The following is a 17,908-nucleotide window of genomic DNA, read 5'->3' as shown; positions in this document are numbered from 1 at the left end:
ATTATGATACCAAAGTTCAACGCTATATTCTCAAACGACGGCATAAACTTTGGCTGTTGACTTCCCGTCCAGCACGCCAAAAATCAATGCCATCATTATACTCAACTCATCAGTGATGAAGAAATTGCTATTGGTACAATTCATAAAACAAATGAAATTCCACATGCATATCCCATATCTCCCATTTTGATTCTCAAGTATCATCCATTTCCAACATATGCTAGTTTTTTTTTCCCTTACAGCTGAGCCTGGAGAACCTTCTCCTGAGTGTCCGACAGGGCCCAGTCGCTAGAGGCAGTCTTGCTACGAACAGCGGCAGCCTGGTCCTTGGTGAAGCCCTTGGCTTCGACTGCCGGGTTGTAGCCGAGGCCGTTGGACTTGCCAACGGCTGCATTGTCCAGCTCGGGAGCAGCCTTGCCATCCGCACGGCGATAGACGGTCACGACAACGGCACCACCGAGGCCCAGGTTGTGCTGCAGGCAGTACGTGGTGTTGGGAGCTGCGCGGTTGTTGGCCCATCCACGCAGATGCCAGACAAGCTCGGCACACTGCGCAATACCCGTGGCGCCCAGAGGGTGGCCCTTGGAGATGAGACCGCCAGAGGGGTTGATGACGTACTTGCCGCCGTAGGTGATGTCGCCGCGGCGGACGAGCTCGTGGGCCTTGCCCTTCTCACTAAGACCGAGGGCATCAATGACAACCATCTCGTTGGCACTGAAGCAGTCGTGCAGCTCGACAACCTGCACGTCTTTGGGGGTGATGCCGGCCTCGCCCATGGCTGTCTTTACAGCGTGCTGGGTCATCTCATAGCCCATCAGGTCAATGGAGCTGCGGGAAAACAGGCTGGGAGCATCAGTGGCCAGGCACTGCCCAGCAACCTCGACGGCCTGAGCCTTGAGGTGAGGGCGGGCATCAAGGAACTCCTGGGAGACGAGGATGGCAGCAGCGCCTCCATCGGAGGTAGGGCAGCACTGAAGCTTGGTGAGAGGGTCGAAGATCTTGGGTGCCTGCATAATCTGGTCGAGGGTATAGACCTGCTGGAACTGCGAGTAGGGATTCTTGGGAGAGTGGGCGTGGTTGACACGAGCAATCTCAGCAAAGTCCTCGGGCTTGGCACCATACTTCTCTATGTATTCGCGGCCAGCGTTGCCGAACATCTGAGCCGCGCCGGGGGCGGGTTCGAATCCCCGGGTTTCAACCATCATGTTGACAGTGGTGCCGATGGGGTTCTCGCGGTCGTTCCAGAAGCTCTGCAAGCTACCAGCCATCATCTTCTCGAAGCCCACAACCATGACGCAGTTGGCAGCACCGCTCGCGATGAAGGTACGGGCCATGGCCAGTCCAGTGCTGCCAGTGGAGCAGTTGTTGTTGACGTTGTAGACGGGAATCTTGGTCATGCCAAATTGGTAAAAGACACGCTGACCGCAGGTGCTGTCGCCGTAGCAGTAGCAGGCGACGCCTTGGTCGACATCGTCGTAGTTAATCTGAGCGTCGAGGAGAGCCTTTATACCAGCTTCGAATCCGAGCTCAGTGTAGTCCACCAGGCCTCGGGGCTTGATGAACTTGGTCATGCCCACGCCCAGGACGTAGACAGGCGACTTTTGCTTGGCAGGCATTTTGACGAGTGGTTGTGGTGTCTGTGTTGTGGGTATGTGTATTTGTCCAAAGAAGGCGAGTTCTCGGAGTGTCGGCGACGATGGCAAGTTAGGGAGAGATCCCTTGGACGACGATTGACGTTATGATGGATTAAAGAAGGAAGAGTAAAATGCAACGTTGCTGAAGCTGAAGCCAGAAAAAAGTAAATTATTGCATAAAAAACTACAGTGATGCCACTGACGGATGAGGTTTCTATTTATCAAAAATGCGGCGGGTGATGGATGTCACGGCTTTGCATGTGGAAGGGGCATGTCTGGACTCTGGAGGCCCCCCCTGGCGCGGAATTCGGGCATTGAATGCGGGGAGCCGACAGCTGGATCAACCTGGGTAGGAGCGTCCGCTATGATTGCCTAACTTGGCCTCCAGCAGACGCTGCGGGCCAAACTGAGACTCCGTAGTCATTCATTCGCCTGCAACAGCAGTCAGTGGGAAGGGCAAGTGCCGAGGTCAATTGTGCGGCGACAAGAACGCCTACGCTCCACCTGAGCCTGGGGCGTTCTCCCGCTCTGCGATTCAAGGTCCAAGGTCCAACTCCTGACACACCAGACACTAAACGGACTTGGTTCTTGCCTCATCCCTCCCGCGGTAGCCGAGGCTTGGAGCCCCAAAGGCGGGGGAGGCTCTGGCCACTCCCGTAGTAACCGAGCACCCAGCTGAGTCAGCTGCCCTTCTCACCCATCCCACCACCAGCACCACAGTACCGCCGGACCCTCGGACAAACGCTCTCGGTGGTGCTGCCGCCTGCCATCCCATGAGACCAACAACCACTACACCAAGGCCGAAAAGCTTGTCAGCATAATCGCATATCTGTATTAAATCGAGTCATATTATAGTTCTTCCTTTAAAAAAAAATAGAGAGCTGTTAATAGACAGCATTGGACCCTCCCCTCGCTTCTTGCGCATCACTTGCATCAACGCCCTCGGAGGCGCCCCACATCCGGCGCCGTCATGTCCTGCAACACGGCCGAGATTATGTACGGCTCCGAACGCAACTTGCATGTCGGCCGGGTTGTACCACAGAGCGGACTGCCGTTTGCGTTGGCCCGCGCGGCGAGGCGGTCAGCATTTGCCGTAAGGACTGCAAGAACAGGCAGAGAACATGCACCACAAGATCAGCCACGGTTAGATATTATCAGGTGACAAAGAATATGCTTTCCAGTCATACGAGTGACTTCTGGCATAGATTTATCGTGTCGCCTAATATAAGCTCTGATGGCTTCCCGCTCCGAGCTGCTGCTCGTTTACTTCCTCACCCAACAAGTGTTTTGAACACACCAGCGCCATGGTACGCCATGCAACCACGTTCCAAAACATCTCTCACTCCTACCCATATATCAGATTGGATATGGCCAATCTCCGCATCATAACCAGAATAACAATGCATGAATGGCTACACTCATTGTCCCAGATCTCAAAAGTAAAAATCATGCCACCCCCCTAAACAAGGTAAATCCCAGTGCTACCGAAAATTGTGCATATACCAGCACAACAAGTCGCAAAACGCCGTAAGCTCATCAAATTCGCTCCGCGAGATTCTCTCATCTAAAACGCCAAAATGCTCTCGCATCATTCCCATCCGTCCCATAAAATCCAGCTCGCAGCATTGTTAGCCGACCCTCCCGAGCCCACACTGTTGGCGTATCCGTAGGTCATTTGGCCGTGCATGTATGAATCGGTGCCGTATTGATCACTAGAAAAAGCCCGAAACTTTTCCTGTGATATGTTTGACGATCTTAGGCAACTGTCTAACACAGCATACAGGTTCCGTGTCACCTCTTGAACACTGGGCTCGGCAGTTTTGACTGTCTCTAATATCGTGGCCAGACATAATATATCCTTGGTATCACCTCCACCCATATACTTGATGAGTAGCTCCAGACTCTCCTGCACTGTGGAAACCAGGCGTGCAGGGGACCAGGGCACCACAGTTTCTGCAGACGCAAGTGAAAGGTCTTCTCCATGACCACCTGACAGGCATGCGCCGCTATGTTGGTTAAACACTAGCGAATCCGAATTCTGGCGGACAGCGGACTGGATATAGTAACAGACGCTCAGTGAACAGTAGATGATATCTGGCTTTAGAATTTGATGATACATCTCTGCCACGACATGAAATTGGGGTTGTATTGGATCCAACTCATCAAGGTATTTCAATATCACCATCGACGACTTCAAAAATGATCGTGATATTTCTGCTGGGACATCTGCAGCGCCAAGTGCCAGAGGACGGTAGAGCGCTAGAAGCGGCCGTCTCACATGCATATCGAGAATCACGCGGCTTCTCCATTGCTTGCTTTTCTGCGCGGCGCTATAGGATCCTTGTCGTGGATATATATGATTGATGTCATCAAGAAAACGCTCCAACTTGGTTCCGATGTCCAAAACTTCTGAATAGTCGCGGATGGAATCAATCCGATTAACAAGAGGCGCCACTCTCATGCGAACCGCCAGTGTTATAGCGGCATATACCTGCATTTGATTATCGGTCACCTGGTCAATCGGTCGCATAGCAGGGAGTTCTTGCATTCCTGGAAACAATTCAGAGTCGTCGAGATTTCGGGGCGGCTTGCAGGTGAAGTCCCCATCACGAAGCAGGGAAGGCATATTGCAGGCGATCGACATATGCAGGTCCATGTCTGCCAAGGTAAACCACAGCCTCCGCCGTATCTCTCCCCAGAAGACTGGGATGCGCTGGTCGCTCTCAGAAGGATCTCGATGCATGCCCATGCTCATCGCAAGCCGTAAGACATACCCAAGCTTGTTCCACGAGTCTTGTAGTCGAGGCGTGATCATTCTTGATGCATGTATCAGTAGAATTTGCACTTGGACAGTATTGATGTCGACGAGCTGCTTTCCTTTGAGACTATCAAGCCAGCTTTGTACCAGAGCACATGCAGTTGGAATATGAACTCCCTCACTGCGTTCGTGGCCCATTCCTCTCGACTTTGTCTCAAACCGAGAGGCAACGGATAAAACGCAAAGCAGTTGTGGCAAGAAGAACTCAGACTGCATTTTACCATCCCAATACGCGTTGTATGCATCGTAAAAAGCTCTCGTATGGAGAATTCGGTAAATCGACTCTGAGGTATCGAAATACACGGTGACAAGTTGGTCGCATATATCCTTTTTGGGGAGGATATCTGTCATACGCTTCTGCACCGGCATCATGGAATCGACAAATACCGTGATTGGTTTCAAAGCGAGGTGTAGCTCATCTTGCCGATGTTTATGTAACAAGCCAAAGCTCCTCAATAGGTTATCCGAAGCATGACTTTGATGGTGCCCCATTAAGTACGCTCGTGCCTCAGGAAACTAATGTGAGAAGGAAGCAAAAGTTAGTAATTTGGACTGCACGTCAACCACGCAACATGTCTGCAGGGGAATGATAGCACAAAGGGCCACCTACCACATTAAGCATAACCCGTGGGTTGTGTTGGCCAAAGAATCGAGTCGCTGTACCACCACGTTTGACTGTCAGTCCCCTGACAGTGTCGGTGGCCGCATACAAAATCCTGCCGCCGCTGGTGTCTGTTAGTGCAGGACTACGGCCTTGCATATGCCTCTCTAGCCGGTCCATCCGCAAAGTCAATTCCTCAAGCATCGGCATGCCGGGCGATCCGCCATTCTTGACAGGCGTTGTCGCGATTTCATTGTTTGAAGCGTTGTTCGAATTGGTTGTACCGGGAGGGCAGCTTCGTTTATTAGGGCGATTCGTATCCACGGGTTCAGTGTCAGAGCCGTCTGACAAGTTAGCCGGGTCGTGGTCGGCCGCATATTTACAGATGCGACTGGATTTTTGGCACTGGGAGCAGGGTAGAAGTCGGTCGCATCGCAATTTACGTTTTCGGCATTCGGTACAAGACTTGACTGGCCTTGGTCGCTTTACACTCCTTTGCTGTTGTGATTGTTGTTGTTGCTGCTGTTGCTGCTGCTGCTGTTGTGATATTCCTAGTGGCTGGGCATTGATTCCCTGGGGAGGAGTGTGAACAATATGCTGCTGCGGCGGTGTTCGCAGTACTTGTGTTGAAGTGTTGTCAAACGAGCTGGTATTAGAGCCCACCGACGGCGGTTGATGAAGTATAGAGGCTGCTCCAGCACCATCCGCCGGTGTCGGGAATGAATGCATTGTAGTGGAAATGCTTTGCGCTTTTAGATGACAAATGCCGCTATCATCCGAAAATCGAGGATGGGTCGTATTCGGAGTCGGAGGGTGGGATGAGGTCAATTTGCAGGTGTCGGATATTGCAGTCGTGGGGGCAAGACGCGGGTCATTGTCATCCGGGCAGGTTCTGCAATTCGGTATGCAAGCAAGACGAAAGATGAAGGAGAAAAGCTAGAACAGAGCCGCAGAGTAGCCAGTCAAAACCAAGGAGCGATGCAGGGCGAGTCCCCCACGATGCGTGACAAAAGCACTGGGGTCTGCTCGCGGGGTGTTGTTGTTTGGTCCAAAGCCTCGTCAAGTCACTGGGCCAAGCGTTTTGCTCCGCTGGATTTGAGATGCTCGTGGAATCATGCCATGCTCGAGGAACAGACGTCAAACATGTGTTCGTAGTACGTAGTAGAATGAGAAGAGATCGAAGCGCAGCACAGGAAACTGGCAAGCGCTGAGGAGGCTTGGGGGCTCGCCAAGTCTGTGCAGATCAGGGTGGCCACACCTCCGGTGGGCACAGCCGGACCAGGTTCAATTGGGCGCAATTGTTGTGCCGAGTAGGGATCAGCTACAATGTTTGAGGCGGCCCGCGCTAGGACGGAGGAAACAAGCACAACGTTGAAACTTTGTGCAAGGCTCCGGCCAACGCACCAAGTCTTGTCGGCCGAGAGAGAGAAAGCGGCCGATATGGCGATGCACGCACGGAGTCCTCGCACAACAGACGGCAGCCAACATGCGTCTGGAAGCTCGACAGTATGTATGTATGTATGTATGTATGTATGTATGAAGATGGGGGGAAGAGGATACGTAGTAGTATTAGTTAAGGGCTAGGGTGGACAAGGATCGCAGAACAAAGCCGGCCATCAGGCTGCAGCTGCAGGTTGTCGGAAGCAATTCCCAAGCAGGGAAAGTGAAAAGTGGGCTTTGATAAATGTGGCTTTTGGGAATGGGTCAAGGTGAGGAGAGGAGGGACGAGGGAGTCCCGTTGAACCGAGTGCGTACGATACTGGAGTCGATGCACGAGCTGACGGGGTCACTGAGGAAGCAAGGCAGGCGCGGCGCATAGTACACCGGGCCATACATGTAGATACCTGGGTACTCCGTATGTGACTGGCAAACTGGTAGTAGTAATGGCAGCTGGCTGCTCTGCTGCTCTGGTGTGCACTTGCCCAAGTCTGGTCCGGTCTGGTCCAAAATACAGGGGCAAAGCGCGGGTACATCATGATGACAAAAGTCACGCACACAAACCAATGTCCCTCACATCACATCAGGCAAGCCAGGCCATGTCCGCCCTGCGTCGCATTGCTCCGTGCTATCCACTTCATTAACCTTGGGTACCCTTCTCCGGTCTTTGGGCTAGTCTGCACAATTATACGGATTACGGAGAAATATTATCGGAGGGCTTTTCGTTTTGTCCCAGCTTCCTCCTGTCTCTCTCCACTCCTCTCGGGGTGGCCTAACCTGGTGGGCGGCGTGTGGGTACCAACTGGTGATGAACGGCCGAGAGAATGGAGATTGGAAAACGGGGAGCCGGCCTTGTTTTTTGGGGAGGCGTCGACTGGAGTTCCAGGAGATGTTAGTAATTAGGCACCCAGGGACGTATCGCACTCGTTTCTTGTTCGGTATGGACACTACTGACACCCTACAAACAGTAGCCTCGAGGCCATCACATAGCTGGTACTCCGTACAGCGGGATGCAATAAGTATCTGCGCCCCCTTGAGTCACTCTCTGGCACCGGGTGGTCAAGACCGTCCCTAACTACCTCATAGCTAAGAGCAGAAAGAGGTGAATGGTGTACCGTAGGCAATGGCCGAATTTGCTGGGACAAAAAGTCCTAAATTATATCGAGACCCCGCCAAATCACAGAACGGGTTTGCGCATCGCTACGAAGCGCAATTATGGCTATTGTGCCACCTGTCACGCAACTGACATTTACGACCTGCGCATTTCAGTTTGGGTTGATAAATGACGCGATGGGAGACCATAACATAGTTTCAAGTTTCCACTGCCCAAGTGGTTCCTTATGGACAACTGCTACCCTCAGGGGAGAGGTTGCGTGGATCAGAACGGAGACTTCCATTTCAGATATGGGCCGTGCACACACACACACACACATAGAGAGAGAGGAGAGAGAGAGAGAGAGGGAGACAAGGAAAGAAAGAGGGGCAAATGATTCAATACGTCGACGGTGTGCAAGGGACTACCAACAGCCAAGTAAGTTACTGAACCGACCTCAGACACGCCACTGCTAGCCAACGCTGATGATGAGCTGAGTTTTTGGTGTTCCCAAGCTGCATTTCAAGCGCCATTCCAAACCGAACTACACATGGTGTCATATTTCCAGCTCATGCAGCCAAGGGACCATTGGTGCTTCTTTCCAACTGAAGAGGGTGTGCAAATTGGCGGACCTGCGGCCATGATGGCACTCTTTCAAAAGCGTATCGCATCGTCTTGTCATGGCACTGAGTTGACCTCAAATGGGCAGTGGTACTATTAGTATTGCTACTACGGAGTACTGGGCCCCAGGACTGCACAACCAGCGCCTCGGCCGAATCGGTCGGGGGTTCACCCCTGTTTGAAGATGCAGCAGAAAGCCACTAACCGCGGAGTTAGGTCAGTGGTGAGAGACACTTGCAGGAGTGTGGCAAAATCCATATCTTCTCTGATCATTGCGAAACTTGCATCACAGGCCAGCCACATACTTGTTTGGAATACGACGTGTTGGATTCCAAAGGTGCCTCAAGCGCCTTTATGAAGTGCAGGGGAAGGCAAAAAGTACTACATATTTGCCCACCGCTATTGCCTCAGCTGTATTCCGTATATCCACAAGTATACTCCAGTGTTCAGACTGACCCTGCCGCTCCATTTGTCGGATTATCAAAAGTACCTGGAAGCCATGGAAGCCAGTCAACCGGGCCAAGGCGAGCAGGCAGTCGGTCGGCTCTCGCGCGCTTGGGGCAAGGGTGGCAGTGATGGGTCATCTTCCGCAGACATTCAATGGTCAAACCCTGGCAGGCTACGCCTTGCTGTTCCCCGTGCCCGTCCGTCGGTACAACTCGTTCACGGTGTATCGTGATCAGGTCTGAACCCATTGTCCTCCCCCTTACGCCAAGCTCCCCATCACAACCCTGGTGCAGCCACTAGATTGGACAGCTTTGGGCAGGGAAACCCCGCCGCCGCATGGCCCCCAGGGTGTCCAGGGATTCTGCATGGGATGGATGTGAAGGAGCTGCCAGGCGGCCAAGGGGACCCGAGCCACATGGTACGGAGTACGGAGTACATACTTCTGATCTATTTGTTTTCGTCTTCATGGCAGGCTCGTTCTTCGAATCGCCGTTGGAAGCGGTCGATGTGTCCGGAGCACTACTCGGTATCCTGGTCGGCAAAACAGCACGACGCGCGTCTTGTTTCTGGCATTCTTTGTGAAATCGTACCCGAAGAGGCCTACATAACAACATGACCTGGCCCGTCAGGGCGCAGCCCAAGACGTTTAAGAGTCGTGGAGACACTGACCTCCCAGATGCGAAGGTGTGCATATGTACCGCGGACCACCGATAACAAAACAAGCTTTCCGCCAGTGATGCGAAGTTTTCCGCCCATCCAAGGGCACGTATTCCCTGTCATGCCTTCTTATTACAGGGCCACACCAGAAGCTTACATGAACTGATTACCGCCTAACAAGGGCATAGCAAGCGATGTTACCACCAAGTCGACGTGAGGAGTCTACCATAGCACATCCATTTATGCGTTTCAAACTCGGCACTCGGTAGATCGCTTTCTGGATTTGGGCATGGATGTCACCACTTCAAATCCTCACTACCACCGGAGTAATGTTGTAGCCGCTTAAAGAAGCCGTCACCAAGGTGGTTGTTTCGAAAAATGCGGGAGTTCCCGTAAACGAGCAATCGCCATGGTGTGTTGTGGAATCAGGCTCGGCGGGTGGTGGTGACCTGGAGGTCTTGAAGCACGACTCATTGCTGTATCGACCCCGCTGGAGCTCGACCCCAGGACGCGGACCTTGAGACACGGCATATATCACAACTATTATACATACATAGTAGTGCTACGACTCCGTACAAGTGCACTCAGCTGTCCTTGGACATTCTGTCTCGAGCCTCGGTGTCGGAAAATGACCAGTCGCTACTTGTGGGGTCAAGAGGGGACAACTAGACATTGATGTGTCTTCTCAGGCACTGTCCTGGCATGTCCTTCCTGCCACTCGCTCTCGTCCTTGTACTCCGTACGACGGATTGAATGGCGGAAAGTGGAAACAATTCGATCTGCATGGAAGATTTCACCACAGGGGCCTTCGGCGAACCGCAAAACAACGAATGGTCGGCACTATTGACTGGCTGCGTGTAGTTGGCCGTGGTTGCGTCTATTCCACAAAGAACATGGACTATATGTCATACATGAGCTCGTCCGTCATTGCCCTCTCCAAGCTACCGGCACCGTCCTCCGTCCCTCGATGCAACAAGTTCAGGGATACCGTGTAACAACAGCCAGCTCCGTCAACACCACCACACAAGACTGTGTTAGCGCTGCTGGTTGTGTCAGAAGCTTCCGCCCCGCCACCAGTCTCGTCCGACTCGGCCGTAAATGAACGAGGTGAAATCCATGTCTCCATATGCATGATGGCCGTTTGTGTGGCCACCTACGGAGTACAGGTAACGCTTACACAGACACGAGCCAAAATGACAGATGTTTGTACCGGTCGCATGGTTGGGCAATGCAGGTGTTGTAAACGCGCATGTTGCTGCAGCCCGTGCGCCCGTGCTGCCAAATTTGACTCCGAGCTGGTACTACCTCGACCGACACTGACCCGAAGCCGAGTGCATTCGTGTTGGAGCAGTAGCATCGAACGTCAGGCATCTGTGGGATAGCCAATTGCTCTACTCAAGTTGGCAGCCAGTGCGACCTGATTGATGGAGCAGATTCCGATGGCCAGGCCAGTGGCATAAGAACGACCAGACCTTGGCGAGGCCATGGAACTAGTAGATATGCCCCACGGCGAATGGAGCTTGGGAAAGTCGATGTCATTGCCGACTGGATGTTCCAAATCGCTCCTCCTATGTACGTGCAGCGAATGACGAAAGTTGTCAGAAATACCCTGTACGCCTCCCATCACGACAGCCCCAGTCCACTGCCGATGCCAACCCCGTCAGAATACATACATACGTACATATGTACATCTTTATCCTGATCTGCATGAAGCCGTTTTGCTGTTCCTCATTTTCCTTCATTCTCGGTTGCTATACTTAGACAGCCTCCTGTCAGCCAGTCGCATATTAGCCGAGAATGTCTAATCAACCGCTTATTACGGATTGGCTCTGAGCCCCTCGATTCTGTGAGGAAAAAGAATGGCGTTTTGCGCTTTTTTTTTCTTAGAAAAAATTAGCCCACAATGTCTCGGAACAGGACGCCAGTCTCTGCCGCACGAATCATATATCCATGTTTTCTCCCATGTTCGAATGGAGGCATTCGGACTCTCCGTCGCCTAATTTGCCCGGAAATACCCTTTTTGCCGAGGGCAGACACGGAAGAGAGGGAAGGAATGCCACCTTGGGTAGGGAGTACGGAGTACAGGGTAATATTATCAGATGGTAGTACTACACTTGCCCCCGCCGTCATCCGGGATATGCATCTTCTAGACCAGTCTCGTGCCCTTGTCTGTGTGTTGTCTTTTCCCCCACCAAACCAGCTGTACATATGTACAATCATGTGTGTCATGTTTTCTTTGTCCGGAAGCTGGGAGCAGCGCATGGCCATGGGTTTTAGCTTTTTTTTCTTTCCTTTTTGTTCAGGCATTTTTAGTGCGGGTTGTGGGGGATCCGCTCAGGCATCGGCGAGAATCCGAACCCATGTTTTCGCACGGCGCAATGTTAAATGCCAGGGATGTGCTTGTTGGCTAGGCATCGGGATCTAACCTGAACATGTTTCGTTCCACGAGTGCAACTGTTGTAGTGCAACGCTCCTCTGCTGTCTTGGGGTTACTGCATGATTGTGGGCCCTGGCATGTTGCGATATGCCCGGTAGATCTTGTCGTCGTACTCCGTAGAGACCCTTCTCTGGCCTTCAATTCGGGTCTTGTTTCATCCTGCAGACGCCGTGATGATCCCAAGCCCAAAGTTGGAATCATACCACTATTGCAACTCCTAGCATACACAACAAGTGCCTTTTCAACAGCCGCTTCGTGCCTGTCTCCTCCTATCGCGCATCCTCTTCATCATCGTCTCCCTCGTCATTAGCCCGTCGACCAACGCCCAGGTGGCCCAGCATCTGCATCAATGGGCCCAGAATGCCCTGCTCTCTACCCCAACTCACGTAGGCCTCCATGTCCCTCATCAACTCTTCATCATCTGCCTCTCTCAGCGCCCTGATTTCATCGTCATCGTCATCGGCATCGTCATCGTCCTCTTCCACGGCATTGTTCATCATGCCCATCATTCCTCCCCCTGGCGCCACGCCTCGCTGAGCCAGCTGATTTTGCATGCGAGCCACTAGATCTGCAACACGGCCGTGGCCCCCGTGCTCATCCTCCTCGTCGTGACTGCCCCCAGCCTGTCCCCAAGGTAGTCGTGCACTTTGCGCCGTGAAAACATTCTGCTCCAGCAGTGGCGGCAAGGGATCAAATTCGTAATTTGGCTGTGCATCCAACAGATCCCGCGGCGCCACGGCAAGCAGTGCCGTTTGACCCTCGAGGTAGGCTAATCTCGTCACGCCGCGATCGACGACCGGGTCTTGCAAAGGAAGAGACGCCACGTCCACCTTTTCCAGATCCTTGGCTACTTGTTGCAACAACGCCGTGGCCTGGGCATTGTTCCACAGATCCCTGGTCTGGTGAATGTACAATTTCACCCAGAACTTTCGGGAATCCGAGTCTGCGCTGATGCCCCATATGGAAGGCGGTGCATCGAGATTTAGCTCCTGGAACAAGGCGCAATACAGCCAGGGCACCGTCTTAATCCCATGTTGGAGAATTTGCCGAGCCCCGCGTCCGTCGTTGATCTGGAGCTTGGCGAGCACGAGGCTTTGTCGCAGATAGACAATGTCTGGGTGATCTGCAACAAGCTCCATTTGCTTGGTGAAGTCAATCAACCACCTTGACTCGTGGGCTCGCAGAGCCAGCAAGTGAATATAGTGTCTCATTGCGTATGGATCCACAGGATCCAAAGAATACAGCAGCTTGGCCCATTCAAGAGCCGTCCGAAAAGTGCCTTTTCGTATCAAGCTGCGCAGGTAGTGAAACCCGGCAAGCCAGAACTGGCGATTCTCCGGGCGTTTAAAGTCAAAACGAGCACGGCCGTGCTCGATATCTTGGCGAAATGCAGATGTGGTTACTCTCCCAAAGGTGAATAGCGCTCGTTCGCAAAGTTCCGCCGCCAACGCCATATTTTGGTCCTGCTTTGCTACACTGCTGACTTGGAGTAGTGTTGAAACATGATATGCTGCACAAGAAATCCACTCATATTAGCTTTGTTTTCCTCTCCAATGGTGAAAACTTCAGGGGAAGAAATAAATAAATAATAGTATGGAAATAAAGAAATATGCCATCAAAGATTTGTACTTACGAGCTTCCTTGAGCAAATGCACCATGCGCATTGGATCTCCGACTTGCACCAAGGCCCAGAAAACCCGTTGCACGGAATCATAATTGTCATCGTGAAGATACGCGTATTCAGTCGACAATCCATCGTCCGACTTGCCAATCTCCTTCATGGTCAAACCGCCCGCCGACTGGCGTGGCCAGTGATCCTTGCCCTGCACAAATATATTCCGTCGTAGCGATACTTCAGGCAGCTTCTTGGCGCCAGGCGGTTCTCGCAGATACGTCTCCAGATCAACTTGTCGGGACACATGCTGCCGCCTTCTGCGGTTCTGCTGCTCTTGCTGCTCCTCTGCGTTGGCGGACTCGATGACCTCGCGGCCGAATAGGTTGCGCATTTCGTTGATGGCTTTCAGGTGGTACGGGTTGATGGATAGCAGCTCATTCATTCGCTTCCGTGGCCCTATCGCTTCGCTGTCTGGCTTATCTTTCCCGAAACCAGAATTCATCTTCGAATCGCCAAGTTTGAGCTCCTTGATGGCCTTGTCAATCTCGTCCTCGTCCTCGTCCTCCTTGGCGTTTTCATGAGCTGCCTGGGTCGTAGCGGCAGTCTTGGCCTTTTTACTCTTCTTCTTTCTCTTCCTGCTCTTTTTCGGGTCGCTAGGAGCTGGTTCGGCTGTAGGCAATTCTGGCGGTTCCATTAACGGCACGCCGTTGTCCTCCTCCTTCTCCTCCTCTTCGTCGTTATCCTCGCCTCCCAAGGCTGCGAACAGGTTCGGGCGTGGCCTGGGCGCCGCTTTGGCAGGCTCTTCGACATATTCGCCCCCCTCGGGGTCCTCTTGGGTATTTAGTTGAGCTCTCTCCAGCTCTTTTTGCTGCTGGAGCTTGCGTAGCTGTCTACTCGACATGGCGCAGTGCAGCCTGCCTGTTGCTCGGGTCGTAGTTGCAAATTCGATGACTGCGGCCAGATATCAGACGCAAGATAGATCCAATGCCGATAGACTGGCTGCATTCACACACAAGTTTGACGGATGGGCGACAATAGAAGCGGAAGTGCGTCGAAGGGCAAGCAAGTTGGCCATGTTCAACCCAATCATGCTTAATCACCTTGATGTGGCACTTCGGAGCAGTTTTGTGTCACGCCGAGCTTGTCTGGTGGGGTTTCTGTCCACCACACACCAACTCCTGCCGCCTTCAAAAAGAAGACGCAACCAAATAACGATCCTGAATTGTACGGGCTCCTTCGATGTTTGCCTTTGTTCACCCACAAAGTGCCCCAGGGCCACGGCTGCAACAACTCATACCATTTCATCTTTTGTACATCTAATCATTACCAGCATGTCCGACGCATGGCGAGGTCATGCTAAGAGTCTAATCTTTGTCCAGGATAATCACATTCACATGCACATGCTTCTGGATTCACAACTTGAGCTCGATAGTCATATTCTCTGATAGTGGCCAATCCTTCCAGTTGTGAGAAGCCCAGCACTATTTTGAATCAAGCGCATTTTCCAAATTTAGAGGTCACGGACCATTGGTTTACACTTTTGGCTTTGACGTCATTGAAGATGTCAGCCTGCAATCCCGCTTTGTGAAGAGTATCAAAAACTAAAAGGAAGTAATCGTCTTTCCAGCCATGCAGCGTGCGTCATGTTTCACGTTAACCTGCCCCCTCATCCCTTGCGTAAATCCAAATCCAAACTCCCATTGCTTGTTTGATCTTCCATGAAGAACATCATTTTTTCCATGTCCCACTGCCGCCTAAAAAGACATGCGCACCCTGCACCTAGTCGCTTGAGCCACGGTGCGCCTTAGAAAGATCCCAAATATGTTGTTACACTATTACAGACCCGGATGATGAAAAGAAAGAAAGAATCAAGGCACGAATGAGACACAAGAGAATATGTGCATTTGTTCAGATCATAGAGCGTCCAGAATGCTTCCCAAAGGTTGTAGAATGTTCATGTCGTTGATAATAGATGGAAGGCGGCTATTAATAGCCCAGTCATCGTCATGGGCAGGTCTCGCCGTCCTGCTTCGTCTTTACTGGTCGGCGACAGTCGCCGGATATTGTGGGCGGTTACCACCACGTCCGCCTCGGCCATATCCTCCTCTGCCACGGCCTCCACGGCCTCGTCCGCGGCCACGGTAGTTGCGGTATCCACCATCAACGCTACCCTGGCCGAAAGTTTCCATATTTTTGCGCTGTTCCTCTCCTCGCCACTCTCGCCCACCAGGTTTCTGGCCACCGTTTTCGGCTCTCTCTCTAGATTCGCTAGAGATGTTGTCGAAGAATGATCTTGACTTGTTGTACGGATCAGTATTACCTGGGTGTGTCTCAGGTTCTTTGATAACAGTCTCGCTTGGAGATTCGATTACATCGCCACTAGCAATAGCCTCCTTGACAATATCCTCCTTGTTGAACTTCGCATTAGACTGAGCGAAATCGAAATCAGAGTCAGGGACTTCAACCTTTGCAGCTCCTTGTCGCCCGCCTCGCCCACGGCCACGGCTGCTAGACGTTCCCCTGTTGGCGTGGACTCTCATCTCGTTGACTTTGCTCGTCAGATTGTCCATGGCGGTACTTCCACTATTGCCAAGCTGGGCCATTGCAACGGCAACTGCAGCCCGGGCGGCACTAGTGGCATCTTCAACACTAGCAGGTGCCGCAGTTGAGGCAGTCCTTGCACTGGCAGAAGGAGCTGGTTTCCCAGTATTGGGAAGTTGAAAAGGTTTCGAAGCATTGCCCGTAAGGGGAACAACAGGTGTGGGCCGTGTATGTGCCTTGTTCTTGGCGGATGCAGAGCCATTGCTTAGGTTCGTGGCAACAGCCTTTACTTCCTCAGCTGAGGGTTTGGAATCTACCGGTGGATTTGGTGCATTGGCAGGTTGTCGTCCACCTTGGGCAAGAGACTTTGGTTCAGTCGGTACGGGGCCAGATGTTTTCGCTGGATCTGCACTTGTGCCTGATTTGACATCCTGCGACGGGCCAGATGGCAGGCCCCTTTGGGCTACATCTGGTCCTGGAGGACCGCCAGGGCCACCAGGAAACTGAGGGTTGCTCCAGGGTCCTGGACCTGGCGGGAATCCTTGACCAGGAGGTAACCATCCCGGAGGCGGAGGGTAAGGTACTCCGGCAAAGCCAGGGCCTGGCATAGGGCCAGGACCGCCACCGCGACCCCAAGAGTTGGGTGGTGGCGGTCCGCCATAGAAGTTGTTTTGGGGAGGGTAGGGAGGTTGGAACCCTCCATTCGAGGGTTGTTGTGGTTGCTGAACATCTCTAGCTCGAGCCTTAATATGCTGGTCAGCTTCGCTTCATGGCAAATACGGGTTTGAATAAAAAGTAAAGGAAAAATTGTCCCAAGATCAGAAGGAAGGCAACGGAAATCTCGACATTGTTTTTTGCGCTTTCCGATATGACAAATGTTTACATCCGCAAATATTTCATCACACAATGGACTAGGAGGGGATCTCAATGCGATGTGCTGTACTTACCCCGACAATGGCTGGGTCATCTGGTATGGCGGGAGGTTTTGTCTCCTTGATACCAGGATGTTCTTCGATTCGCAGATCCTTTACGTCACTGCCACGAAACACAATGTACTCATACACTTGGTCAGACGGGGAAACCTCCTCCTCGGGTCTTCCCCTTCGGCCCTCGGTGCCGAAAGAACGAACATTTTCGAGGGATACCGTAGACTCATCCGAGTTGATTTCATGTAGAGTTCCAGCATAGCTGCAGTACCGGTCAGCGAGTCACGTCGCAACAAGCCCAATGGATAGGCTTGGGAACTTACCGAATGTCGCTCTTGGATATCAGTGAGATGCGAGAGCTAAGATACCGTCAGAGGAGGTACGTGGTCAAGACGCAAAATTTGCTCTGGCGTACCCTAAGAATTCAGACATGGCTGCAAAACCGCCACGTTAAGCACGTAGCAAGCTGCGGGGAAGGAGGAAGGAGAAATTGCAGATGACAGCCGTAAATTGTCTGCAGTACAGTGTACTGAGAGCTAGAGGGAGAGAGAGTCGACGCTTGGAGAGGGAGGCGCGCGACGACGTGATGCAGTAGGCGTGTGGAGTTGAGGGAAGATGGTTTGTGCAGGGAAAGGTTTGTGTGGTGAATTCCGCCTCGCGAAGAGGTTGGGAGCTCCCCGGCACAGCCTGTGGTCGGTTGTACAACGGGATTTGTTCGGCAAAGCCCCACACAGAGGATCTGCCACGGAGTAGCAGTGTGCCACCTCGCACTTTGTAAAGTCAGCTACCCTATATGCTTTAACTCGCTTCCTGCTTTGCTCTCCTAACCAACTGCTGTTGCCGGAGGGTTTGTGTTAGAGTATTGGATGAAATGGCTGGAGCATTGTAATTCTTGCCGTATTCATCCGAAGGCTTTGGCATTAAGCTGTTTGACAGGGCAGGGCTGTCCATAACTACATGACTTTGTGTCAGCTGGATGGGAGACGGTGGATGATATCCTTGTGCAGTCAAATGACGGGCCAACTACTCGCTGTATTCGTATCAAAGTCTAGCTCCTGTCACTCCAAAGCGGCCAATACCA

General features: G+C 52.4%; 4 protein-coding genes across 4 annotated transcripts; all 4 read right to left on the bottom strand.

The window, feature by feature from the left end:
• Positions 1-236: 236 nt before the first annotated feature.
• Positions 237-1,616, bottom strand: SCP2_0 (Non-specific lipid-transfer protein; the record flags this gene model as incomplete). Its single annotated transcript, XM_014690357.1, has 1 exon — positions 237-1,616. One exon carries the CDS (start codon positions 1,614-1,616, stop codon positions 237-239), a length of 1,380 nt encoding a protein of 459 aa, XP_014545843.1.
• A 1,606-nt stretch (positions 1,617-3,222) lies between these two features.
• Positions 3,223-5,782, bottom strand: lepB_4 (Transcription factor lepE; the record flags this gene model as incomplete). The annotated part of the gene is made up of 3 exons (XM_066130966.1): positions 3,223-4,968; positions 5,063-5,397; positions 5,497-5,782. The coding sequence occupies 3 exons, from the start codon at positions 5,780-5,782 to the stop codon at positions 3,223-3,225; spliced, it is 2,367 nt and encodes a 788-aa protein (XP_065987217.1).
• A 6,232-nt stretch (positions 5,783-12,014) lies between these two features.
• Positions 12,015-14,261, bottom strand: rqc1 (Ribosome quality control complex subunit 1; the record flags this gene model as incomplete). Its single annotated transcript, XM_014690359.1, has 2 exons — positions 12,015-13,255; positions 13,379-14,261. 2 exons carry the CDS (start codon positions 14,259-14,261, stop codon positions 12,015-12,017), a joined length of 2,124 nt encoding a protein of 707 aa, XP_014545845.1.
• A 1,135-nt stretch (positions 14,262-15,396) lies between these two features.
• On the bottom strand, positions 15,397-17,259 carry sum2 (the record flags this gene model as incomplete). Its single annotated transcript, XM_014690360.1, has 4 exons — positions 15,397-16,644; positions 16,849-17,089; positions 17,151-17,186; positions 17,243-17,259. 4 exons carry the CDS (start codon positions 17,257-17,259, stop codon positions 15,397-15,399), a joined length of 1,542 nt encoding a protein of 513 aa, XP_014545846.1.
• Between the last annotated feature and the right edge of the window lie 649 nt (positions 17,260-17,908).

The sequence above is a fragment of the Metarhizium brunneum genome, chromosome 4, assembly GCF_013426205.1.
Source record: "Metarhizium brunneum chromosome 4, complete sequence".
NCBI lineage: Eukaryota > Fungi > Ascomycota > Sordariomycetes > Hypocreales > Clavicipitaceae > Metarhizium > Metarhizium brunneum.
This window is presented reverse-complemented; position numbering and strand designations above follow the sequence as displayed.